The 26,022-nt window shown below is 42.3% G+C and overlaps 2 protein-coding genes across 7 annotated transcripts in view; one reads left to right on the plus strand and one right to left on the minus strand.

Moving 5' to 3' along the window:
• The first annotated feature begins 101 nt into the window (after positions 1–101).
• LOC109909160 (uncharacterized) lies at positions 102–25,503 on the plus strand. 2 transcript variants are annotated; one of them, XM_020508125.2, is made up of 19 exons: positions 102–931; positions 3,069–3,321; positions 11,049–11,203; positions 12,160–12,268; positions 13,230–13,296; positions 13,484–13,589; positions 14,097–15,005; positions 15,253–18,336; positions 19,390–19,503; positions 19,639–19,689; positions 22,497–22,591; positions 22,694–22,810; positions 23,065–23,234; positions 23,395–23,497; positions 23,618–23,779; positions 24,053–24,131; positions 24,319–24,427; positions 24,651–24,856; positions 24,968–25,503. In XM_020508125.2, the coding sequence occupies exons 2-19, from the start codon at positions 3,221–3,223 to the stop codon at positions 25,114–25,116; spliced, it is 5,886 nt and encodes a 1,961-aa protein (XP_020363714.2). In that variant the 5' UTR covers positions 102–931; positions 3,069–3,220; the 3' UTR covers positions 25,117–25,503. The 2 variants fall into 2 exon arrangements, with proteins under 2 accessions (XP_020363714.2, XP_020363715.2); XM_020508126.2 differs by lacking the exon at positions 22,694–22,810.
• LOC109909163 (zona pellucida-like domain-containing protein 1) overlaps positions 13,276–26,022 on the minus strand; it is a 26,387-nt gene continuing 13,640 nt past the window's right edge. For 2 of the 5 annotated variants that reach the window (XR_004203955.1, XR_002257731.2), the window contains 2 exons: positions 22,258–25,991; positions 13,276–13,519 (listed from right to left, as the gene is read on the minus strand). The gene's annotated coding sequence lies outside the window, so the exon portion shown is untranslated. Of the gene's footprint in view, positions 13,520–22,257; positions 25,992–26,022 lie in introns of those variants that run through there. The other 3 variants (XR_002257732.2, XR_004203957.1, XR_004203956.1) reach the window with 3 other exon arrangements.

Consider the following 26,022-nt stretch of genomic DNA (forward strand, 5'->3'; position numbering starts at 1 on the left):
GTGATGTTCTTAAACATTTTTATTCAAATGTGTTGGTGAATATTGCAACAGTGATGGCATCTTTGGCACTATGGTTAGTATATATGTGGATTCTCTTAGCTTTTGGATGATTTTTGCCTTTCTCCTCCTGTATTTTAATATTTTATGTCCTCAGCTTCCTTTGTAGGAGATTTCATGGAGCCTCTCCACAAAACCTATTGTATACTTGTATACTTTATCTGAACAAGACTGCCCCCCTGTGTCCAATTTCTATACTACAAACCTGTGGTTATTATACAGTAATGTAGCTTACTGTATATTGCAGTTGGATGAAATCTACTTTACTCCAACAGCATGTATGCAATCACTTGGAGACTATTTACAGTGTTGTTTTATCAACATTCACGTTTGCATTTGTACACGCCAGCCTGTTCAAACAACTGTCTTCCAACAAGCCTCAGGTCTACACTCCTCCTTGACAAACATACTCACCGCTATTATTGCAATAATCATCATGACTTTGTGGGTTGGATCTTGAAGTTAAGAATGTCACAGTTGGCAGGGAATATGCCAGATGGCACGGCTAATAAATTAGCACCTTGTTAGTGTTCCTCGTGTATATTTTACACAATTGTATTTATTCCCATTGTGGCATTGGCACTGTAATAAGATTGTAGTACGATTACATTAACGTTAGCCTAGATACACGTGTGAAAAAACGATAACACTCGTTTTGTTGGGACAGCTGGCTTTTCAATGATTTTAGCTCATCATACACTTGAAGTTGCTACATTATATGCTGCTATCAAAGTTGGCCGTGACATTGAACAGTGACCAGCAGTCATTATGGGCACTTAACCCGTTTGAGTGAAGCACATACCTCCCCTTAGTCTGACTCACCTCCCTCCAGTGGATTTCCGAATTTCTCTACAGAGGTAGCTTCCAAAACAAGGTAAAACTTTTTACTTACTATTTTTTGGTTGGTCTGTATTTGTCTGCAAAAAGTTACAAAATAAGATATCAACCTACTGTTCTTAAAGATTTTAACGTTTTATGAGGAAAACATGAGAGCGTTGTGAAGCCTTATCCACAATGACATTTGTTCTTGACATAACACAGGCTTTTTATTCGCTGTCAATCCTCACAGTTCAGAAGGCAACACTTGTGAACGAATATGATTACAAGCTGCCTCAAACGTCCTAAGGCTAGACAGAAAATACCATACAATGAATTTAGACTTCAGAGACCTTTCCTGTGCATTCTTTATTATTCTTTATTTAGGCTTTTTGGTGGTGTTTTTTATGTCGTGGGCATGTGCAGGTGTACATTAAAATATATATATATATAAATAATAATGATAAAATGTTTTTCTTTATAAGGCTGATCTCATTGTTGTCCTATATACAACAAATGTAAATTTATTTTAAAGAGCTTTAGGGCGTCTCTTTCTGAGAAGACATGAGTCGATGCAATTTAATTATCCAATTACACTAATTTAGTTATGAGACAGATTAAGTAGGCAAAAACATCACATTGCACAAAACATTTCCTTTTATAAGTTATCACTGTTGTCTGCTACTTGGCTACTACATATATCTATAAAAAAAAGCCTACCTCTGATTTATAGACAGTTCACACCCACAATATGACATTACGAAATGTCTTACATTGAACTATAATGTGAATAGCTAACATCAATGTCCAAATCACTGAGACAGGACAGAGGTAGCATTATGTGGTTTCCATATTCATGTAACTTTTTATCTGACAACTTTTTAGCTGTATGCTTTTTAGCTGTTTGCCCAACATTTATAAGCCATTTTCACTAACAAGTCTTCACAAGGTTGTCACAAGGTTGTATTTGCTGTTGGTAATGAAGGACAATGTATTCATAACTTCTATCAGAGTTGACCTGAAGTCTCTGGTCAACTCGAGTTGTGTAGTATTTAACGTGCAAAAGTTGGCTTTATGGATCAAGGAACATGACTCTGAATATTCAATTGACAGTGAATTCTAGTGTCAACATCAATTTTATTTTACTTTATCATCGAGTTGGCGATAACAATACTCAAATTGTGTCTTTGAATGTAGCCTACTTGGTAGCACAAACTATAAAATGTATTTATAGAGATGTGATTGATTTAAGTAAAGCAGGCAACCCGTCTAAATTCAAACTAAGGGAAGTCAGCAGAATTTCATTGAGAAGGGAAAAAAACATTTGAATGAGGGGTTTCAACATGGCATTTAGACAGGCAGCCCAATTCTGAGAGTTTTGGTAATTGGTCTTTTGACTAATCAGATCAGCTCTGAAAAAGATCTGATGTGATTGGTCAAAAGACCAATTAGTGGAAAAAATATCAGAATTGGGCTGTGTGTGTGTGAAGGCAGCCAATATGTCAGATTGTTTACACAGGAATAAATCCTTACCTATTTAGGGATTAATTATACCCAGCATAGGTATGGCAAAATTACGGTCATTCTGATTTCAACTGACTGCCAACTCAACATAGTCTTTTGTTTCTCAATGACTGTAAATCATGATTAATCACCTTATTTCACTCACTGTATGTGATTTATTTAACAAGGTGTTGATCTCTCCAGTGTTCAGAAAAAACTAAAGCACATTAAATGAACCACTTTAGTCCAATTCTCCACCCACTGCACATCATCAGAGCTGTTTGTAGTTGAGAGAAAATAATACGGAGTACACTTAGTCCATGTGACCGCAGAGGAAAATCACATCAACTTAAATGAATTACTGTTTAATCCAGTATAATTTACTGAATTTCTGTTTGATCCAGCATTATTTATTGAATTAGTGTTTGATCCAGCATTATTTATTGAATTAGTGTTTGATCCAGCATTATTTATTGGATTAGTGTTTGATCCAGCATGATTGACTGAATTAGTGTTTGATCCAGCATGCTTTTCTGAATTAGGTTTTGATCCTGCTTGATTTACTGAATTACTGTTTGATCCAGCATGATTGACTGTTCATTTACAGTCTTCACAACATTCTCCATGCAGAGCCTGATCTTGACATGAAGAGGTTTATCACCTTACCTTGAATATTCATATCAACTCTGCAGATGCTAGATACCTGAGCAATGCCTCTGGAGCTCTGAGCTTAGAGACAGACGCTGCCCATCACATCCCATCACTGACTGCCTCAACAGGCCACAAGGCCCAACTCCAGGCCCTATCCATACCAGCCTTGGGGGGAGAGAGAACCTGAGTCACCATGATCGACTTGAGCCATCTGACGGAGGAGGAACAGTCGATGATCATGACTGTGCTGAAGAGAGATGAAGAGCTGAAGAAAGCAGAGGAGGAGAGGATCAAGTGAGTTTGTGATAGCCATATTCTCACAGCTCTGAACCATGACTGTGATTAGAGTATTTCCTAGTTTTCACATCTTATTTTTACAGCATTAGTGTTGCCCCACTTAGCATCTCCACCCTCTAGCTGAAATTATAGTTATGCAATCAAATACATGCTTTGTGTATTGCAAGTAAATATGCAATATTTGCAATAATGCAATAATGTTATGTTTTCAATATTGTTTTATTTTTTAGTGCCTATTCATTCCCTTTCATTCTATGAAGACAGTGGGTCTATGTCAACCTCCCCAACCTGTGTGGGAGTGGTAAACAGGCTGGTGAGGTGATGTTTGTCTGCCTGTAATATAATAATAACTCAGCCGGATACAGACACAGCCTACACCACAGAGAGGCTTCAATGTGAGATAAGCAATTCAATTATCACTCCAAATCAACGTTATAGAACCACGTGGGAGAGAAAAATGCAGGCTCGATGGTCCGAAATAGATACCCTCAGAGGTAGAACACAGAGATACACCTCACTGCATTTAACCATGGAATCCTGAGGCACATCCACTACATAAACAACATTGTGTTGATGTAAACTCAGACATACTTAGAATTTCTTGTCATGTCATTACACATTCAGACGTGCCATTGGGTATCTTAAATTAGCTTCAGTCTTAAGCCTTCTTGTCAAAGCAGTTCCACAGTGAGACAAAAGTTGAGAAACAAAGGCCTATTCATTCTGTAATGGAGTTGGCCAGACAAGTCTATTTCTAACAGTAGAAGACTGGAGACTGACTCTGTATGGTTGACTTGTCTGTGTACAGCCATTGCCTTAGCGTAAAAGGATTAGCGCCAATCATGTGTAATACTGTGCCACCCCCTTTCACATGACCAGGGTTGTTTACATTCTCTTTTCCACCTTCTCCCTCCTTAATCCTCCACCCCCTCCCTTCTCCCTTTTTGCGGACAACTTTGTCAATCATTTTGAAAGAAGGTTGACGATATCCGCTCCTTATTCACTCAACCTATAGAGTCCACTGGTCCCACTCACACAGAAGTACCCTACACCTTGACCTCTTTCTCCCCTCTCTCTCCAGATGAAATCCAGCGACTAGTGAGGTCCATCCCTTCCTCCCTTTTCCAGACCATCTCTGGAGAACTTTTCACTTCCCTCATCAACTCATCGTTGACCACTGGCAATGTCCTCTCTGACTTCAAAATGTCCCAAGTGGTTCCCCTCCTCAAGAAACCAACATTCAACTCCTCTGATGTCAAAAACTACAACTGGTATCTCTTCTTTCTTTTCTTTCCAAAACACTTGAGCGTGCTGTCTCTAACCAACTCTCTCGCTATCTCTCTCTCGATCTTCTTGACTAGAACCAGTCAGTCTTCAAGACAGGTAACTCAACCGAGACTGCTCTTCTCTATGTCACAGAGGCTCTCCGCATCGCCGAAGCTGACTCTCTCTGTTCCTGTCCCCCTAAATCTATCCGCTGCCTTTGACACCGTGAACCATCAGATACTCCTTTCCACCCTCTCAGGGCTGAGCGTCTCAGGCTATGCACACTCTTGGATTGCATCCTACCTGGCAGGCCGCTCCTACCTGGTGACTTGGAGAGGATCTGTGTCTGCACCACGTACTCTCCCTACTGGTGTCCACCAGGGCTCGGTTCTAGGCCCTCTCCTCTTTTCCCTATACACCAAGTCACTCAGCTACGTCATATCCTCACATGGTCTCTCCTATCATTGCTATGAGGATGACACTCAACTATTTTTCATCTTCCTCCCTTCTGACACCCAGGTGGCGACACGCATCTGCGTGCCTGGCAGATATTTCAGCTTGAATGTCGGCCTACCACCTCAAGCTCAACCTCGACAAGACGGAGTTGCTTTTCCTCCCAGGGAAAGCCTGCCCGCTCAAAGACCTCTCCATCACGGTTGACAACTCCACGTGGTCCCCTTCCCAGAATGCAAAGAACCTTGGCGTGATCCTGGACAACACCCTGTCATTCACTGCAAATATCAAAGCAGTGATTCGCTCTGCAGGTTCATGCTCTACAACATTCATAGAATACAACCTTTCCTCACAAAGGAAGTGGTGTAGGTCCTAATCCAGAAACTTGTCATCTCCCGTCTGGCCTACTGCAACTCGCTGTTGACTGGGCTCCCCGCTTGTGCCATCAAATCCCTGCAATTTATCCAGAACGCTGCAGCCCACCTGGTGTTCAACCTTCCGAAGTTCTCCCATGTAACCCTGCTCCTCCCCACACTACACTGGCTTCCAGTCAAAGCTTCCATCCACTACAAGACCATGGTACTTGCCTACGGAGCAGCTAGAGGAACTGCTCCTCCCCACCTTCAGGCTATGCTCAAACCCTACACCCCAACCTGAGTACTATGTTCTGCCACCTCTGCTCTCTTGGCCCTTCCACCCCTACGGGAGGGCGGCTCCCGCTCAGCCCAGTCCAAGCCTTTCTCTGTCCTGGCACTCCAATGGTGGAACGAGCTTCCCCCTGAAGCTGAGGGCAGCAGGGTCCGTGTCCATCTTCCAAAAACATATGAAACCCTTCAAAGAGTATCTTAAATAATCCCACAGTACCCACACTTCTCACCGCAACACCCACCCCCCCAAATAAAAAAATAAAACATTTGAAAATGGCTTTTCGTGAACTAACACTCGTACTTTACCCCCCTCTGACTTTGCTGATAGCTTCTTGATAGAGGAAAAATGTACTTACTGTACTATGACTGTGATATGTGGTTGTCCCACCTCGCTATCTTAAAATGAATGCACTTACTATAAGTCACTCTGGATAACGTCTGCTAAATGACTCAAATGTAAAATGCAAAAGGAAAGATGATTCCTAACCCTGCTGGTGGCAAAACCTTTGAGATTCCCAATCATGTGCACTGTTTCTCTTATTGTAACAGAATTATATTTCACAAGAAAGTTTGCAAACAGCAAAGACGCTGTAGCTTTTCAAAGAAGTCAGGTTCATCATCAAGTTCCAGTTTAGCCTTTTCTCTAGTTTGCATATTTAAAAAGTAAACAAATGCAATTAAATATTATTTGATTATAAACCTTATGATTATAAATATCACTTCCGTAATCGAATAAAGTGTGTTATATAAACTCAGCAAAAAAATAAACGTCCCTTTTTCAGGACCCTGTCTTTCAAAGATAATTTGTAAATATCCAAATAATTTCACAGATCTTCATTGTAAAGGGTTTAAACACTGTTTCCCATGCTTGTTCAATGAACCATAAACAATTAAAGAACATGTACCTGTGGAAAGGTCGTTAAGACACTAACAGCTTACAGACGGTTGGCAATTAAAGTATTTAATGAAATTAGAGTATTTCACCTTTATTTAACCAGGTAGGACAGTTGAGAACAAGTTCTCATTTACAACTGCGACCTGGCCAAGATAAAGCAAAGCAAAGCAAAAACAACAACACAGAGTTACACATGGGATAAACAAACGTACTGTCAATAACACAATAGACAATCTGTATACAGCGTGTGCAAATGAAGTAAGGCGGTAAGGCAATAAATAGGCCATAGTGGCGAAGTAATTACAATTTAGCAATTAACACTAAATACAGGTGTGCAAAAGAGCAGAAAAAAACTAAAATGGGGATGAGGTAAGTAGTTGGTTGGATGGGCTATTTACCGATGGGCTGTGTACAGCTGCAGTGATCGGTAAGCTGCTCTGACAGCCGATGCTTGAATTTAGTGAGGGAGATATAAGTCTCCAACTTCAGTGATTTTTGCAATTCGTTCCAGTCACTGGTAGCAGAGGAAAGGAAAGGCGGCCAAAGGAGGTGTTGGCTTTGGGGATGACCAGTGAAATATACCTGCTGGAGCGCGTGCTACGGGTGGGTGTTGCTATGGTGACCAGTGAGCTGAGATAAGGCGGAGCTTTACCTAGCAAAGATTTATAGATGACCTAGAGCCAGTGGGTTTGGCGACGAATATGTAGCAAGGACCAGCCAACGAGAGGATACAGGTCGCAATGGTGGGTAGCATATGGGGCTTTGGTGACAAAACGGATGAGACTGTGATAGACGGCATCCAATTTGCAGAGTAGAGTATTGGAGGCTATTTTGTAAGTGACATCGCCAAAGTCAAGGATCAGCAGGAGAGTCAGTTTTACGAGGGTATGTTTGGCAGCATGAGTGAAGGAGGCTTTGTTGTGAAATAGGAAGCCAATTCTAGATTTCATTTTGGATTGGAGATGCTTAATATGAGTCTGGAAGGAGAGTTTACAGTCTAGGCAGACACCTAGGTATTTATAGTTGTCCACATATTCTAAGTCCGAACCGTCCAGAGTAGTGATGCTAGGCGGGCAGGCAGGTGCGGGCAGCAATCGGTTGAAGAGCATGCATTTAGTTTTACTAGCGTTTTAAGAGCAGTTGGAGGCCACGGAAGGAGTGCTGTATGGCATTGAAGCTCGTTGGGAGGTTTCTTCACTGACGAGTCACGTTTTTTTCTCACCAGGGGTGATGTTTGGATTCGCGTTTATCGTCAAAGGAATGAGTGTTACACGAGGCCTGTACTCTGGAGCGGGATCGATTTGCAGGTGGCGGGTCCGTCATGGTCTGGGGAGGTGTGTCACAGCATCATTGGACTGAGCTTGTTGTCATTGCAGGCAATCTCAACGCTGTGCGTTACAAGGAAGACATTCTCCTCCCTCATGTGGTACCCTTCCTGCAGGCTCATCCTGACATGACCCTCCAGCATGACAATGCCACCAGCCATATTGCTCCTTCTGTGCGTGGTTTCCTGCAAGACAGGAATGTCAGTTTTCTGCCATGGCCAGCAAAGAGCCCGGATCTCAATCCCATTAAGCATGTCTGGGACCTGTTGGATCGGAGGGTGAGAGCTAGGGCCATTCCCCCCAGAAATGTCCGGGAACTTGCAGGTGCCTTGGTGGAAGAGTGGGGTAACATCTCACTGCAAGAACTGGCAAATCTGGTGCAGTCCATGAGAAGGAGATGCACTGCAGTACTTAATGCAGCTGGTGGCCACACCAGATACTGACTGTTAATTTTGATTTTGACCCCACCTTTGTTCAGGGACACATTATTCCATTTCTGTTTGTCACACGTCTGTGGAACTTGTTCAGTTTATGTCTCAGTTGTTGAATCTTATGTTCATACAAATATTTACACATGTTAATTAAGTTTGCTGAAAATAAACGCAGTTGACAGTGAGAGGGCGTTTCTTTTTTTGCTGAGTTTATGATGTGGCATTAGTGAGGAGTTGTGTTCAAACAGATATGCTGCAGCTTCAGGTGGTTGCCTGTGGTGGTATGGCCCTTTTGTTTGCCCAAGGAATGATGTTTCCCTCATAATATGAGAGTAGTTACACAGAACAACCATGAATAGAAACTAGTAATGGTGTCACTGTCTTGGTCAAACTCACTTGTTCACAGGCAATTATTGTATGTACTCTCAGTGCATATCCAGCTCAACAATGTTGTTACAAAGAAAACATATTACTTAATCACCAACAAGGAATTCTAAGGGAAATCATTGTTGAGCCTTCCCTCATTTAACACTGATTGAATGAAATAAGTGTTTTCTCCTCACAAAGAATGTGGAACTATTTGGCACAAGCTCTGTATTGTGTTCCCATGTCTATAGGTTTAGATTGTTAACTCATGTGGTGGTAAATGTACCTTTCCCCGTCAACGTTTAGCCTATAGTGTGTCTCTCAACCAAATCAAATGGTTAGCAGATGTTAATCGAATGTAGCGAAATGCTTATGCGTCTAGCTAGTTCTGACCATGCGGTAATATCTAACAAGTAATCTAACAAATTCACAACGGCTACCTTATACACACAAATGTAAAGGGATGAATAAGAGTATGTACATATAAATATATGGATGAGCGATGGCCATGCGGCCTAGGCAAGATGCATTAGATGGTATAGAATACAGTTTATACAGTTGAAGTCGGAAGTTTACATACACCTTAGCCAAATACATTTAAACTCAGTTTTTCACAATTCCTGACATTTAATCCTAGTAAGAATTCCCTTATTTTTTTAATCACATACCCGCTGGGTCAGAAGTTTCCATACACTCAGTTAGTATTTGGTAGCATTGCCTTTAAATTGTTTAACTTGGGTCAAACGTTTTGGGTAGCCTTCCACAAGCTTCCCACAATAAGTTGGGTGAATTTTGGCCCATTCCTCCTGACAGATCGGGTGTAACTGAGTCACGTTTGTAGGCCTCCTTGCTCGCACACACTTTTTCAGTTCTGCCCACACATTTTCTATAGGATTGAGGTGAAGGCTTTGTGATGGCCACTCCAATACCTTGACTCTGTTGTCCTTAAGCCATTTTGCCACAACTTTGGAAGTATGCTTGGGGTCATTGTCCATTTGGAAGACCCATTTGCGACCAAGCTTTAACTTCCTGACGGATGTCTTGAGATGTTGCTTCAATATATCCTCATCATTATCCTATCTCATGATGTCATCTATTTTGTGAAGTGCACCAGTCCTTCCTGCAGCAAAGCACCCCCACAACATGATGCGGCCCCCCCTGTGCTTCATGTTTGGGATCGTGTTCTTCGGTTTGCAAGCCTCCCCTTTTTCCTCCAAACATAACAATGGTCATTATGTTCAAACAGTTCTATTTTTGTTTCATCAGACCAGAGGACATTTCTCCAAAAAGTACGATCTTTGTCCCTATGTGCAGTTGCAAACCGTAGTCTGACTTTTTTTAATGGTGGTTTTGGAGCAGTAGTTTCTTCCTTGCTGAGCGGCCTTTGAGGTTATGTCGATATAGGACTCGTTTTACTCTGGCTATAGATACTTTTGTACCTGTTTCCTCCAGCATCTTCACATGGTCCTGTTGTTCTGGGATTGATTTTCACTTTTCGCACCAAAGTACATTCATCTCTAGGAGACAGAACGCGTCTCCTTCCTGAGCGGCATGACGGCAGCTTGTTCCGATGGTGTTTATACTTGCGTACTATTGTTTGTACAGATGAATGTGGTACCTTCAGGCGTTTGGAAATTGCTCCCAATGATGAACCAGACTTGTGGAGGTCTACAATTGTTTTTCTCAGGTCTTTGCTGATTTCATTTGATTTTCCCATGATGTCAAGCAAAGAGGCACTGAGTTTGAAGGTAGGCCTTGAAATACATCCACATATACACCTCCAATTGACTCAAATGATGTCCATCAGCCTATCAAAAGCTTCTAAAGCTATGACATAATTTTCTGGAATTTTCCAAGCTGTTTAAAGGCACAGTCAACTTAGTGTATGCAAACTTCTGACCCACTGGAATTGTGATACAGTGAATTATAAGTGAAATAATCTGTCTGTAATCAATTGTTGGAAAAATGACTTGTGTCATGCACAAAGTAGATGTCCTACCCGACTTGCCAAAACTATAGTTTATTAACAAGAAATGTGTGGAGTGGTTGAAAAATGAGTTTTAATGACTCCAACCTAAGTGTATGTAAACTTCCGACTTCAACTGTAAATATGAGATGAGTAATGTAGGATATGTAAACATTATTAAGGTGGCGTTATTTAAAGTGACTAGTGATACATTTATTAAATCCATTTAATTTAATGGCATTACCTAAAGGTAATTATTCAGAATCACATCCTTGACTGAACTGTGCTATGACCTCTGATTATGTAATGTGTTTAATGGGTAACTGTACCATATCCTGTATACTGTAATGCACCTGTGTGTGTTTTTCCCATCAGGCAGCTTCAGAAAACCAGCGCCCCAGTGGAGAGCAGGCTCAAGTATCTGACAGGAGAGTGGTTTTACGAGGCCAAGTCTCTGAGACACAGGGATAAGATCCATGGCTCCGAAATCATCCTGGCCTCCATGAAGCAGAGGAAAGCAGGTTCTTTAGGTGGGGCAAAAACACTGTTCAAACACTAATTGAGTGCTGCATTCAGTAAGTCATTCTCACACAAAGTTAAGCATGTGTGCAGTACACACATTCTGCCATATAATGAAAAAGCCATACATCAGAGTAGAATGTGTACTGAAGAGTGCTACCAAACCACACTGTTTTGAGTTCAAAGTCAGGCCACAGAGGTACTGTATTTAGTACTAAACGCTTATTGCGTCATGATTGCAAGGTGTCCCGATATCTTTCCAACTGTCCCATTATCTGGTTTTAATGTCCATTCTAGAACGTCCTTCTAACCAATCAGGAACAACTATTCAACAATGCTGTGGTATAAGTAAAGTTTATGATATCGGGTTGGTATGTACAGATCATCAGCAGACATGGGTTTTTTAGTTTATAGTGAGGGTACTGTAAGCACTTATTGTCTCTGTCTCTGCCTCTGCCTCTGTCTCTGTCTTTTTCTTTCTTTCTTCTTTCTTTCTTCTTTCTTTCTTCTTTCTTTCTTTCTTTCTTTCTTTCTTTTCTTTCTTTCTTTCTTTCTTTCTTTCTTTCTTTCTTTCTTTCTTTCTTTCTTTCTTTCTTTCTTTCTTTCTTTCTTTCTTTCTTTCTTTCTTTCTTTCTTTCTTTCTTTCTTTCTTTCTTTCTTTCTTTCTTTCTTTCTTTCTTTCTTTCTTCTTTCTTTCTTTCTTTCTTTCTTTCTTTCTTTCTTTCTTTCTTTCTTTCTTTCTTTCTTCTTTCTTTCTTTCTTTCTTTCTTTCTTTCTTTCTTTCTTTTCTTTCTTCTTTCTTTCTTTTCTTTCTTTTCTTTCTTTTCTTTCTTTTCTTTCTTTTCTTTCTTTCTTTTCTTTCTTTTCTTTCTTTCTTTCTTTCTTTCTTTTCTTTCTTTTCTTTCTTTTCTTTCTTTTCTTTCTTTTCTTTCTTTTCTTTCTTTCTTTCTTTCTTTCTTTCTTTCAGATGGGTCTCTGTCCAGACCCAGAGCATTCAGCGGTAAAGTCTCAGACATCACCCCCCCTCCAAAACCTGCCAGGCTCCTGGTGGCACCAACACGGCCCCACGAGAACAGGTGATCCAATGCACCCCTCCTCCCACCCCTCTTTCCTCATCCATCCCTAACCCATTCCTATCTCTACTGTAACCCATTACTCTACCTAGTCTCATAACCATGCCTTAAGGCTAAGTCAGTATAGCAGTTCATCATGATTGATCAATCATAGTGCTTGCCTGCACAGAGTGAGTGAGATACTCGGGTGTTTGAACAGCTCCTGAGTCCTGTGGTGTGTGTGCGTCTTAGGTGTGTCTCGTGACTCAATTGGAGTCAACATAGGTGGTGCTCACTGTTTGCATGGAATCTGTCTGCTCTGTTATACTTACAGGATGTGGTCTCACGAGGCTAGGAGTCAGTCACTATGGGAATGCTTTAAAAAGTGATTATTTTGAGAAGTCGGTAATTCAATTTGATAGGCCTTTAATTTTACATTTGGCTGTTATTGTACAGATAACATGGCAGTATGATTCTCTGCCCAGTCACTTGTATTTGAATCGGTTCAAGTTCGGGAGGGGGGCTGCCAAGAGTTTGCGTAGGGAGGGGGTTTGGAAGATTTTGGAAATTGTTTCCCGAAAATGTTTAATTCTGATATCTTACACCACTTCCTAAAGTCAATACAAAGTGAAGTCTTGTAGTGAAGCTTGGTGTGTTTGGCATGCTATGCATGAGGTCAAATGGGCTGTGTTTACCTCCCTAACTCCCAGTGGGCATCAGCCAGCTCTCTAGGTGAGTCGGCTCTTCCACAGCCCTGCCTCCCTTTGATGTCACAATTAATCACATGTGAGCAGGCATCAGTTATGCAGGAGGCATGTTCACTGAACAGCCAGTCACAGAGGTGCTCAGGAATTTCATGAGGAAATGTAAATAGACCACAGATTCCAGTACAGTGTATCCTGGTGCTCTGAGGGCTTCTCATTTATAGTATACAACCCCAATTCCTATTCTATTTTGATAGTGGTCATTCTGTCTTTTTTTGCAGCGAAAGCCCCAGTGCATCAGATGCAGAGAAAGAGAGACTAAATTCAGTGGTGCGCTCCCCGGGAAGGGTATGTGAGATTTCATTTGCAGAGAATATATGTGAAGCATGAACAGAATAAACAAACAAAGCATTTTAATCTTGTTCAGATTTACTTCTGATTTTCCAATCACCATATCACAGTATGACAGTATTATGAAATATAGATTCATAAACCAATTGCATTTCCTAATCATGTTCTTCTCTTCTCATTCCAGCCAAGGCACAATCCTTTTAATCGAGCATCCCTTATTCTGGAAGTAGAAAAGACAGAAAAACAGTTATCCAATGGAAATCAAGAGGCTGAGAAAGCATCTGAAACGGGTTAGAGTGCAGTGCATACACCTTTTTACACAATCAAGCATTATGCAAACATACAGGTAAATAGAAGAAAAGGAGGTTGAGTCGAATTGAGTAACCTGATCTTTCAGGATGCTATGAGAACCTATTTTGGCTGATTCACAATAGGGATTTACAAATGTAGGATCTTCATTTGGTCATTCTTTTGTTGCTCAGAATGTTCCCGGACTTCAGATGAGCTCCGTGATTTACATAAATTCTGAAAAAACACACTGTTATATTAACAGTATTGCACTTTTCATGGAGCCACCTTTTGGCTAGCTAATAGCATATTCACAATCAAGCAACATTATGGACTAAACGTTCAAATCCTTTTGATGCGGGATTATTTTAGCTGTGGCAATATAGGTCAAATTATGATCCTACATCTGTAGTAAGTTGATACTGATGTCAACCAGGCCTGTGACAAGGCAAGAACTTATCACAGTAAATAATCATCATCTCCTCCATCATCTCCTCTCACGCACACAGAGCCCTTATCTCCCCTGAAGATTCACATGACAGCAGACTCCACCAGTCACAACTCAGCAGGGTCTGCCACCTCCGAAGGGTCTTCTCTAGGATTTAGGCCTGTGCCCAAGAAGAGAACCTTCCTCTCCCGGCGCTCTCAGAGCTCTCTTACAGGCAGTGACGTCTCTGTTCCTGGGCAGCAAGGTCATGTAGCTGGGTCAAAGGTTACCGCCCCTGCCCCTCAGGGAAGTCTCCAACATGGCTCTAGCTGGGGCTCCAACCAGTCCAGCCAGGGGGCATTGGATGTTCAGTTAGAGAAAAGTACTCCATCTTCCATCTGTGAGTTACAGAACAATGCAACTCCAGTTTCTCCCTCTAGTCAGCAACTGAACACTTTGAGTCACCTTTCCCATAAGCCACGGAAGGATTTAACCCTAGTCTCCACCAATACTGAGCTGGAGAGAGAGAAAGAGGCCCATGAGAGAGAGAAGAGAGTAGAGGAGCCCTCAGATAACTCAGTGAGGACCCCCTCTCTTCTTAGGGAAACTGAGAGTTCCAAAGTTCCATTGAGGCCCCTGAATGAGCCAAAGCCTCTCAGACAGTTGGAGCTTAGACCAGCCACACACTCTGATAATTACAGACACACAGATAAATCCTACACAGGTGGTCAGAAGAGTAGCGATGGTCTCATCCAGAGAGAGTTCGTCAGTATGGGTCCTCCTCAGAGCAGAGAGAGGTCTGATGGTCCATTTTCAGAACCTCTGTCCATACCACTCTCTCCGAGTTCAGAACTAACAGCCCCTACTCACCACCAGCCTGCTCAGCATGCAGCCTTTCAACTCATTGAGATGCAGGACAAGGAGATGATAAGAACCTGCAATGTGGGCACTGCAAACAGACAGGATGATAGTCTGCCTCCAAGCACTGTAGGTAAGTCCTAAGACAGAAAGTGAGAATTCATGGAGCCCACACAACAATCTAAAACCAGTATGAAAATGTATTCAAAGTCACTGAAGTGCTTGGCTTAAGGGTACTGTTTATACAGGAACGTGATCAATCAATGGAATTCTCACTAATGATGAAGGATATTACTAGGCCACTGTTGAAATGTCTAACCTAGAGTTTTTCAGCTTATTTTGTCATTCATCATAACACTTTCATTAACTTTCTTTTTCAGAACAATGGATGCATCATGAACTCAAAAACCCTGGGGATAAGCCTGATAAGCATGTTCGTAAAAAACGATTAGGGCACAAACCTGCCTCTAAATTAGCCCCCCGTAGTCCCCAATCCACAGGGGAAGAGGGCGACTCCATATCTAAAGTCTTAGAGTGGTTCAGCCGCAGCACCGACAGCAATGACTGGCTGGAGACTGAAAGTGATCAACCAGACATGGAGGAAGACGTGATTGGCCCTGCGAAAACAGATACAGATGATCGGCCTACCTTTGAGAGCAGGTCTCAGCAGACGGAGGGGAAAGATCCAGAGATGAAGAGAAAACTTCTACATGTTGACCCCAGCCTGGATATACAAAGTATTGGAGAAGGAGTGTCAGTGTGTTTAACACCAGATGTAGAGGATGGATCTCAGTCTGAATCCTCTGTGAATCAACCTCCTGACCAGTCACCTCTGAATACAGAAAGATCATACCAGCCCAAGAGACGCATGTCTGAGTCTGAGAGGCTGAGAGCAGCATATAGGAAGGAGTTCAAGCAAGTGATGTTAGATAGAGAAGACGATGTGATATATAGGCAAGAGGATGTGAAGAAGGTCAGTGGCCCTCCAGCCAAAGCTATTGGACCACAGGTCACAACACAGGAAGTCAAAGAGAAGGAGGAGGTCCAAGATGAGAACCAACCACCCAAAATCTCCCACCTGAAGTCCTTCTGGGAGAAGGGCAACACCGGGCCCAAGATACTCATCAGCAGATCAATCACTGACAAAGGACAGCAACAAATGGAGAAAGAGAGAGAACTAGCAGATAAGTCTCATAGAACTGTTCCTGGCCCAGAGTCATACAGTGTGGAGGGGTCGTCCAGGAAGAATCTCAGGGATGGAAAAGAGGGTGAAAGGTTAAGCCTAGATACTCAACAAAACTCTGCTAGTCAAGATGTGAGAAGTGTTCAGCCGAGTGTTAGCCCTTACAAACAGGAGGTATACACACCCAAACAGAGTGTTGTTATTGCTCCCTCTATAGAGATATGTACACTGCCAACCTTGGATGTTAGCTACACTCATGGGGCTCAAAGTGAAGAGGACGATTTGACATTAACAGAAGAAGATCTCAGAAGATCCCCAATGACAGTAGGCAGAAGAAGCTCAGAGGCAGAAATAGTCTTCCTAACTAGACTCCATCCTCAGCCTGACACGGTGTCCCAGTCCAGACTCAGTCCAGAACCTCAGAGATTCTCCCCATCCACACTTAGTCCTCAGCCTGAACTGCTCCTTCAGCCCACAGTTAACCCCCAGCCTGTGAAGCTCTCACCTGCCATACCAAAACCCCAACCTGACATGCCGTTCAGTCCCAATCCACTGCCTGAACTACTCTTCCAGCCTGCAACCAGCCCAGACTCTAAGAAGTTCCATCAGTCTAGACACAAGGTTGAAAAAGAAAGTGAACAGTTTTCCCCCAAAACTCAGCAGAGCTATGTCAATGAAGAAGCAAAGGAGGGTAACGAAATGAAAGGAGATTTTGTGCAGTCATGTGTGTCCAGTAAAAAACAAGACCACACCATTACAGATAAAGGAAATAGCCCACACACTCTGAAGCAGGTTCCCCCTCGGCAGGATAGCAAGGCAGACAAGATAAAGCAGCTCAAGTGCTTCTGGGAGCAGGAGAAGAACAGGCCTATATTTTATACAGGTAAAGCAAAAGAAGCAGGGGACTCCAGCATGACTCAAATTCCATCATCGGCCCCAGGAAAGCTGAATAAAAGGTTTACCAAGTCTGAGTTTGACCTGAGGTCAATCTGCAACGAATCAGACAGCGACCACAAAGGCGATTCCAACCTTTCCTCTGACAGAAAAAGACAGAATTTCACAGTCTTCACAATGAATCAAAGACTGGAGAAGTCGTCCCCAGGTCTTGGAGCAAACCGCTCGCAGTTCAAGAATCTTCGTAACTTCTGGGGTGAGGCCACTTCGAATAGCAGAGGGCCGATCTCTTCTGACGAACCCAAAAGCCTCAAAAAGAAGGAGCCAATGGATGCCCAGAACTCAATGCTTGAGTTAAAGCAATGTGTTGACCCTGATTTCTATAGCAAATCTTCCCCCGGCCGGTCACAAAAGGTCAGTGCAAGACCACCTTTGGATGAGAGCCGGCTTAAGAAAACATCTTCACCTTCTTCACCATCTTCTCCATCTCGCCCTCCATATTTAGTCAGGGGGAACAAAGACAGAGAGCACCAGTCGAGGTCTAAATCGATTGGAGCGGGTTCAGGAGCTATGATTGACACTAAAGTGCACCAGTCAAAGTCTAGATCAGTTGCGGTGGGATCAGGAGCTATGATTGACACTAAAGCCAACTTCTCACCTCAAATCACAGTAGAGTCAGAGCTGCAAAGAGCCCCTGGTGTATCAAGGAGCTCAGAAGAGGACTTCAGCAAAGAGGAAAAGGCCCTGAAGCCCCAAAGCACCGCAGGAAAGGAATCTTGGTCTCACAAAGCTAGAAAAGACAGTTTTGGAAACTCAAGTGGAAGTGGACGTGCAAGTTCCCTTCGGCGTGCCACCAGTATGTTCACATTAGACATGAATGAGGAACAGGACCAAACTTCTCTGTTGTACCCTAAAAAGACACAAGATATTAGTCCTTTTCAAGCTAAAAGGACACAGGGTAGACGACAGAGTGCTGACAAGCAAGCACTTCTTGGTTCAAGGAGGTCCTCAAAATCATCAGACGAGTCTGAATCTCTGACACCTCGCGCTCGGGCCTTTGTTCCCAGAGACTACCGCCATTACCTGGGGATCACAGAGAAGACCAGCGTCCACACTGCTCTTGCCCTGGCAGGGAAGGAGCAGAAGGAGGCAGAAGGCCTGCCTGGGGCTGAACTTGACCTGAGTGGTGGGCTTGTCAGATCCAGCACCCTAGTGGGCTCAGAGGAGCGCTACAGCAGGAGGAATAGCAAGATAACCCAGCGCCCCCTGGCCCTCTGGTCAAGCCAGGGCAGCACTGACACAGGACGTGAGTCATCATTCAGTGCGTCTGAGAGAGCATCGAGCAGCACGTCTGAAACTTGGTCTAACTCCAGGATCAGTTCAAACCGTGAGTTTTGATGATCTACTGTATACTGTAACACCCTTTGTCTTAGTACAAGTGTTAAGTAACCTGTGTCATTTCATGAAAATATACTAAATGTATTTGTTTATCTGGGTTCCATGTGAAATCATCTACTTGTAGATGTTTTTGTAGATGAGGCAGCATCCAGGATGCAGTGTCCTTGGCTATCTGTGTCAGTGTAAATAGAGTGTGTGCAGGGAATCAGCTGCCTGTGTTTAATTTGTGGGTTGAACGATACTCTTTTGTAACTTTATTGACATCACATGGTTGTCTAATAGAGCCAACAGCCAAGTAGCCAAGTTTAGCTTTGTTTGAGTTAAGCATTACAGTTCAGGATAGATCTAGAACATTCTTGAGTTTACTTTTATGAGTGATGATATTTACAATTTAGCCAGTAAAACAAATGAGACTGACCAGGTGAATCCAGATGAAAGCTATGATCCCTTATTGATGTCACTTATTAAATCCACTTCAATTAGTGTAGATGAAGGGAAGGAGACAGGTTAAAAAATGATTGTTAAAACTCGAGACAATTGAGACATGGATTGTATACTTGTACCATTCAGAGGGTGAATCGACAAGATAAAATATGTTTAAGTTCCTTTGAACGGGGTATGGTAGTAGGTGCCAGGTTGCAATGCTGCTGGGTTTTTCACAATCAACAGTTTCCCATGTGTATCAAGAATGGTCCACCACCCAAAGGACATCCAGCCAACTTGACGCAACTGTGGGTAGCTTTGGAGTCAACATGGGTTAGCATCACTGTGGAACTCTTTAGACAACTTGTAGAGTCCATGCCTAGACAAATTGAGGCTGCACTGAGGGCAAAAGGTGGGGGGGGGGGGGGGGGTGGGGGGGGTGGGGGTGGGGGGGTGCAACTCAATATTATGAAGGTTAATGTTTTGTACCCTCAGTGTAAATTATCAGTGTAAAGAGGCCGCATGTAATGTTTTTTTGAACACGTCCATGTGTGGTCTTTATAGAAGGCATCTGCATGTACAGTATGAGCAACTCTTTCTCTCATTTCTGATATTTTAGGTGACAATTATGATGAGGATCAGGACCATGTACAGAAGGCATTGAAGAGAGCTCAGGCCCGCCCACGAAATCTGGCCAAAAGTCTTGAGGACATCACAGCATCCATGCCACCACGTGAGAAATGTCCCTTGTCTTCTCAACCATTATACAAGCATTATAAGGGTGCTGTCAGGATGGGTCAGGTACCAGTATTAATGCAGGTTGGGGTGAAAAAGTAATGTTGTCTTTGTTTTCCACCATTCCCTACAGGACAAGATAGAAGGCTGGCTCCTCTTGATGACATCAGGCGAAGCAGTGATGGTTAAGATTTGTTTTGTACCTTTCTTAGAAATGTTATTTGCCTTTGGTTCGATATTGGGTTAGACAGTTTATACCAAATATAATGTAGAATACAGGCTTTTTATTAGATGTTGTAGAATGCTAGCATTGTTGGGTAATTCAATAGCTACAGTAAGTGATCTATGATAAGGTTAATCAAATCAAATTGTATTGGTCACATACACATGTTTAGCAGATGTTACTGCGGGTGTAGTGAAATGCTTGTATTTCTAGCTCCAACAGTGCAGTAATATCTAACACTTCACAACAATACACACAAACCATCGACTGCATCCTTATGTAATACATGTATCACTAGCCACTTTAACTATGCCACTTTGTTTACATACTCATCTCATATGTATATACTGTACTCGATACCATCTACTGTATCTTGCCTATGCTGCTCTGTACCATCACTCATTCATATATCCTTATGTACATATTCTTTATCCCCTTACACTGTGTATAAGACAGTAGTTTTGGAATTGTTAGTTAGATTACTTGTTGGTTATTACTGCATTGTCGGAACTAGAAGCACAAGCATTTGGCTACACTCACATTAACATCTGCTAACCATGTGTATGTGACAAATACAATTTGATTTGATTTGATTCGATTTTGATTTGAAACCTAAAAGTAAAATAATGGAATTCAGGATATATAAATATTAGGATGAGCGATGTCGGAGTGGCATAGACTAAAATACAGTAGAATATAATACAATATATACACATGAGATGAGTAAAGCAAAAATATGTAAACATTATTAAAGTGACTAGTGTTCCATTATTAAAGTGGCCAGTGATTTCAATTATATGTACAGTTGAAGTCGGAAGTTTACATACACCTTAGCCAAATACATTTAAACTCAGTTTTTCACAAATCCTGTGATTTAAGCCTCGTAAAAAGTCTTAGGTCAGTTAGGATCACCACGTTATTTTAAGAATGTGAAATGTCAGAATAATAGTAGAGAGTGATGTATTTCAGCTTTTATTTCTTTCATCACATTCCCAGTGGGTCAGTAGTTTACATACACTCAATTAGTATTTGGTAGCATTGCCTTTAAATTGTTTAACTTGGGTCAAACGTTTTGGGTAACCTTCCACAGGCTTCCCACAATAAGTTGGGTGAATTTTGGCCCATTCCTCCTGATAGAGCTGGTGTAACTGAGTCAGGTTTGTAGGCCTCCTTGCTCGCACATGCTTTTTCAGCTCTGCCCACATATTTTCTTTAGGATAAGGTCAGGGCATTGTGATGGCCACTCCAATACCTTGACTTTGTTGTAAGCCATTTTTCCACAACTTTGGAAGTATGCTTGGGGTCATTGTCCATTTGGAAGACCCATTTGCGACCAAGCTTTAACTTCCCGACTGATGTCTTGAGATGTTGCTTCAATATGTCCACATAATTTTCCATCCTCATGATGCCACCTATTATGTGAAGTGCACCAGTCCCTCCTGCAGCAAATCACCCCCACAACATGATGCTGCCATCCCTGTGCTTCAAGGTTGGGATGGTGTTCTTCGGCTTGCAAGCCTCCCCTTTTTCCTCCAAACATAACGATGGTCATTGTGGCCAAATAGTTCTATTTTTGTTTCATCAGACCAGAGGACGTTTCTCCAAAAAGTATGATCTTTGTCCCCATGTGCAGTTGCAAACCATAGTCTGACTTTTTTATGGTGGTTTTGGAGCAGTGGCTTCTTCTTTGCTGAGCGGCCTTTCAGGACTTGTTTTACTGTGGATATAGATACTTTTGTACCTGTTTCCTCCAGAATGTTCACAAGGTCCTTTGCTGTTGTTCTGGGATTGATTTGCACTTTTCGCACCAAAGTACGTTCATCTCTAGGAGACAGAACGCGTCTCCTTCCTGAGCGGTAAGACGGCTGCGTGGTCCCATGGTGTTTATACTTGAGTACTATTGTTTGTACAGATGAACGTGGTACCTTCAGGCGTTTGGAACCAGACTTGTGGAGGTCTACAATTGTTTTTCTGAGGTCTTGGCTGATTTCTTTTGATTTTCCTATGATGTCAAGCAAAGAGGCACTGAGTTTGAAGGTAGGTCTTGAAATACATCCACCTATACACCTCCAATTGACTCAAATTATGTCAATTAGCCTATCAGAAGCTTCTAAAGCCATGACATAATTTTCTGGAATTTTCCAAGCTGTTTAAAGGCACAGTCAACTTAGTGTATGTAAACTTCAGACCCACTGGAATTGTGATACAGTGAATTATAAGTGAAATAATCTGTCTATAAACAATTGTTGTAAAAATGACTTGGTTCATGCACAAAGTAGATGTCCTAACCGACTTACCAAAACTATAGTTTGTTAACAGGAAATTTGTAGAGTGGTTGAAAAACGAGATTTAACGACTCCAACTTAAGTGTATGTAAACTTCTAACTTCAACTGTATATAGGGCAGCAGCCTCTAAGCTGCAGGGTTACATAACCGGGTGGAAGCTGCCTAGTGATGGCTATTTAACAGTATGATGACCTTGAGATAGAAGCTGTTTTTCAGTCTCTCGGTCCCAGCACCTGTACTGACCTCGCCTCCTGGATGATAGCGGGGTGAACAGGCAGTGGCTCAGGTGGTTGTTGTCCTTGATGATCTTTTTGGCCTGGCCTCCGGTGATGCGTTGGGCAGACCGCACCACCCTCTGGAGAGTCCTGCGGTTGTGGGCGGTGCAGTTGCCTTCCAGGCTGTGCATCTGTAAAAGTTTCTGATGGTTTTAGTACCAAGCCGAACAATTAACCTCTCATACCTCTCTTTATGTCCTCCCTCAGCATCTACACTCCCCTCTGCCTCCTCATCCCTCTACTCTGACACTGAGCATTTGAAGAAGATGAGCAAGTCTGTTCCCTCGTTCCTACAACATGAGGTAAAGTCACTGCAGCTTTATTCCATGTGAGCGCTTTAAGTCAAAGAACACTGTATGTCTGTATGTGCACTGGGCATTCTAGCTCTGCTGTCTGTGTTCTAGAGCGATGGCAGAGACACTGACTCCGCCTCTGAGGACAGTTACCATGGTGGCAGGCAGAACACGGGCAGATCTATGACTAAACTCAGCAGCTCCTCTGGCATGGCATCTGTGTCCTCTGTATGTTCACTTCACGCATGCCCTGCTAAGACACAACCACTGTTCACATTCAAAGCATGCACATTTTCTGCCTAACCATTTTCTATTGGCAACTATCATGATTATACAATATTAACAGTCTTATTAAATCTCTTAATTGTCCCGTTAACCACAAATTTGATAGTTTTTCACATCCTGACTTTAATGAGAACTGCCTGCATGGCTATGGTTTTATGTGAACTGTTTAAACGTTTTTACCTCTGTGTGTGTGTTAGCTGAGTGGCAGTGTGATGACAATGTACAGTGGCGACTATGGAGGTGTGGAGGTGCAGGGGAGCATCCAGTTTTCCATCAACTACGTCCAGAAGCTCAGGGAGTTCCACATCTTTGTGGCTCAGTGCCAAGATCTGGCGGCCGTCGACCCCAAGAGGGGCCGCTCTGACCCGTGAGTACACTATTACACTAGGCCCCTGATTGGATTCCTTATGGTCCCTAAATGTTGGGAATATATAGCCTTGCTTTCTTATTTACTACTCGATATTTGATTGGACACTGCTGAAATACATGGTACTTTGTGTGTATGATTCTTGTGTTTCTTGTCGTAGGTATGTTAAAAGTTACCTGGTGCCTGACAAAGCCAATCTAGGGAAGAGGAAAACGTCTGTGAAGAAGAAGACTGTCAACCCCATTTTCAACGAGCTCCTCAGAGTAAGAGATTTTCTAAAAACTCTATATGATTTACATTAAATAGAGTAATGTATCTACACATACATAAGGTCTGACATAAAGTGCTTTTAGCAAAACCTCTCTCTCCTGTTCCTTCATCAGTATCGGCTTCGTATGGAGTACCTCCGAACTCAGACCCTCATTCTCTCCGTCTGGCACCATGACACCTTTGGCAGGAACAGTTTTCTGGGCGAAGTGGATGTGGACCTGTCCAAATGGGACTTTAACCACACCCAGATGAACTACTTAGCTCTGAAATCCAGGGTAAGACAACAACACACCTGCTTTGTCTGTGTACTGGAGTCATTCAGCACTGTACTAAAACAATAATACAAAACTGAAATCCATATCTCTGCTTTTGTTATTTATTTCAATGGCTGTGCGTGTTAGTATTGTTTGACATGACATGTGTATGCTGCTATACACAGTAGGTTGTGGAGGTGTTAGTATGGTTTGGAGAGTGTCCAGTGAGGTGGTGGTTCTATATCGTAAATTGGGGTACTCTCTGTGCTGACTTTCTTCCCCTGGTCTCCTCAGCCCACGTCCAGTCTGCAGCCCTCAGATGACAGAGGGGAGATGAAACTGGCCATACGCTTCCTGCCTCAGGTCTCCCACAGTAAGAGTCTGTATGCCTCACATGTCTTAACTGTCACCAGTCTCTATAAGCAATTTATTATATAGAAAATGTATATTTTATCAAGAAAATGTGTTGCTTTCGTTAACTAGTTACCTAAAATAGGACTTTTATGCAATAGAAAGCTAGTGTACACGTTCACTGAATCATGCTTGATTCTGATCCCTAGGCCTAGGCAAGGACCCCCCCTCTAACAAAGGTGAGGTTCACATTTGGGTGAAAGACTGCAAGAACCTTCCCCTCATCAGAGGGGCCACCATCGACCCATATGTCAAGTGGTACGTACGACACATGCCATAAATAATATCAACATTTGAAATGTATGAATGGCTAAATATGATCAAGGAGAACTACAGTTTCTGGGGAGAACAGAAGATGTGGAGGCCTATCATAAAGACATATTCCCTTCTTAGCCTTGATTTCCAGCCTTTCAAATTTGCTTTGCTCAGGATAGTTGTAGGTTGAATATGTAATAATATTGTAAGACTACCTCCTCCGTAGCTTCGTGCTCCCAGATACGAGCAGAAAGAGTCGTCAGAAGACACGGGTGCTGAGGAGGACGGTGGAGCCGGTGTTTAACCACACCATGGTGTACGACGGCTTCAGACAGGAAGACCTGAAAGACGCTTGCGTGGAGCTAACCGTGTGGGACCGTGACAAGTTGGCTAGTAACTTCCTGGGGGGTCTAAGACTGGGGCCTGGCACAGGTACTAATGGACTTTTCTATGACATTTTCTAGATTTCTCCATAGAAACACGTTCATTTTATTCAATTGATTACAATGGCTAAGCCTAAATTCTCTCCATCTCTTCATACAGGCAGAAGTTATGGGGCAGTGGTGAATTGGATGGACTCGAATGCTGACGAGGTTGCTCTATGGGAACGAATGATGACCTCTCCAAACGAATGGGTGGAGGATGTGCTGCCACTGAGAATGCTGACCACAGCAAAGACTGTGCTGAAATGAGAATGACTCTGAGAGAAAATCTTCAACCTGCCACAGTTCAAATAACATTGTTGCTTTTTATATTATATACTGTGATGTGTAATCTAGATTAATCAAATACATTTTATATTGGAATATATAGGAATGAAGAAGCACTTGTAAAAATCTACTGAACAAGTTGATGATCATATGTCTCTTCAATACATTTATGTTATATTAATGATAATCATACAAGCCAAATATTATGATTATTATCATCAGCCGAAACACACTTATTTTTGGTGTTTAATCCTCAATTACAACAAGTTTACTCACTCCATTATTTATATTTGTTATGACAGAATTTTCCATGACGAATGTACATCCTAACATTATTAACCACAATTAAAGAATGTGCAATGATGAGTATTCAGTGTTTTGATCATTGATAGTTAGTCCAGAAGATGTGAAATGTTTTAGTAGCTCCATGGTCTGTCTGTGTGTGGGGGTGGTGTACAGTCTACTCTGTACCCATCTCTTCAAACATAACTGCCTGAGTAATGGCCCTCACTACATGTGACTTTGTACATGGTGTGCCAGATCACTTTGGCCATAAAGCACTAAGCACACTGCATCAGCAGCCCCACCAGGTGGACCAACACACAAACAGCAGGACTATTATTTTACCATGCATGGTCAGGAAATTGCTGGTATGGGAACCTGTGACTGATTTTCATTATTTTCAAACTGTTGGTAACATTCTGGAATGGGATCTTTTTGGTAGACAATACATATACACACACACACACACATTTGGCCAAATGTCTTGTTTCATTACCTGTATAATTTTCATTGAGGGTAATTGAATGTATGTCCTACTGTATCTGAGGACCTCTCATAGAATTATGGTTCTCTTCCTGTAACACACAACCAACCACAGAGTGAGAG

This window comes from Oncorhynchus kisutch, linkage group LG18 (assembly GCF_002021735.2).
Source record: "Oncorhynchus kisutch isolate 150728-3 linkage group LG18, Okis_V2, whole genome shotgun sequence".
In the NCBI taxonomy this organism is placed as follows: Eukaryota; Metazoa; Chordata; class Actinopteri; order Salmoniformes; family Salmonidae; genus Oncorhynchus; species Oncorhynchus kisutch.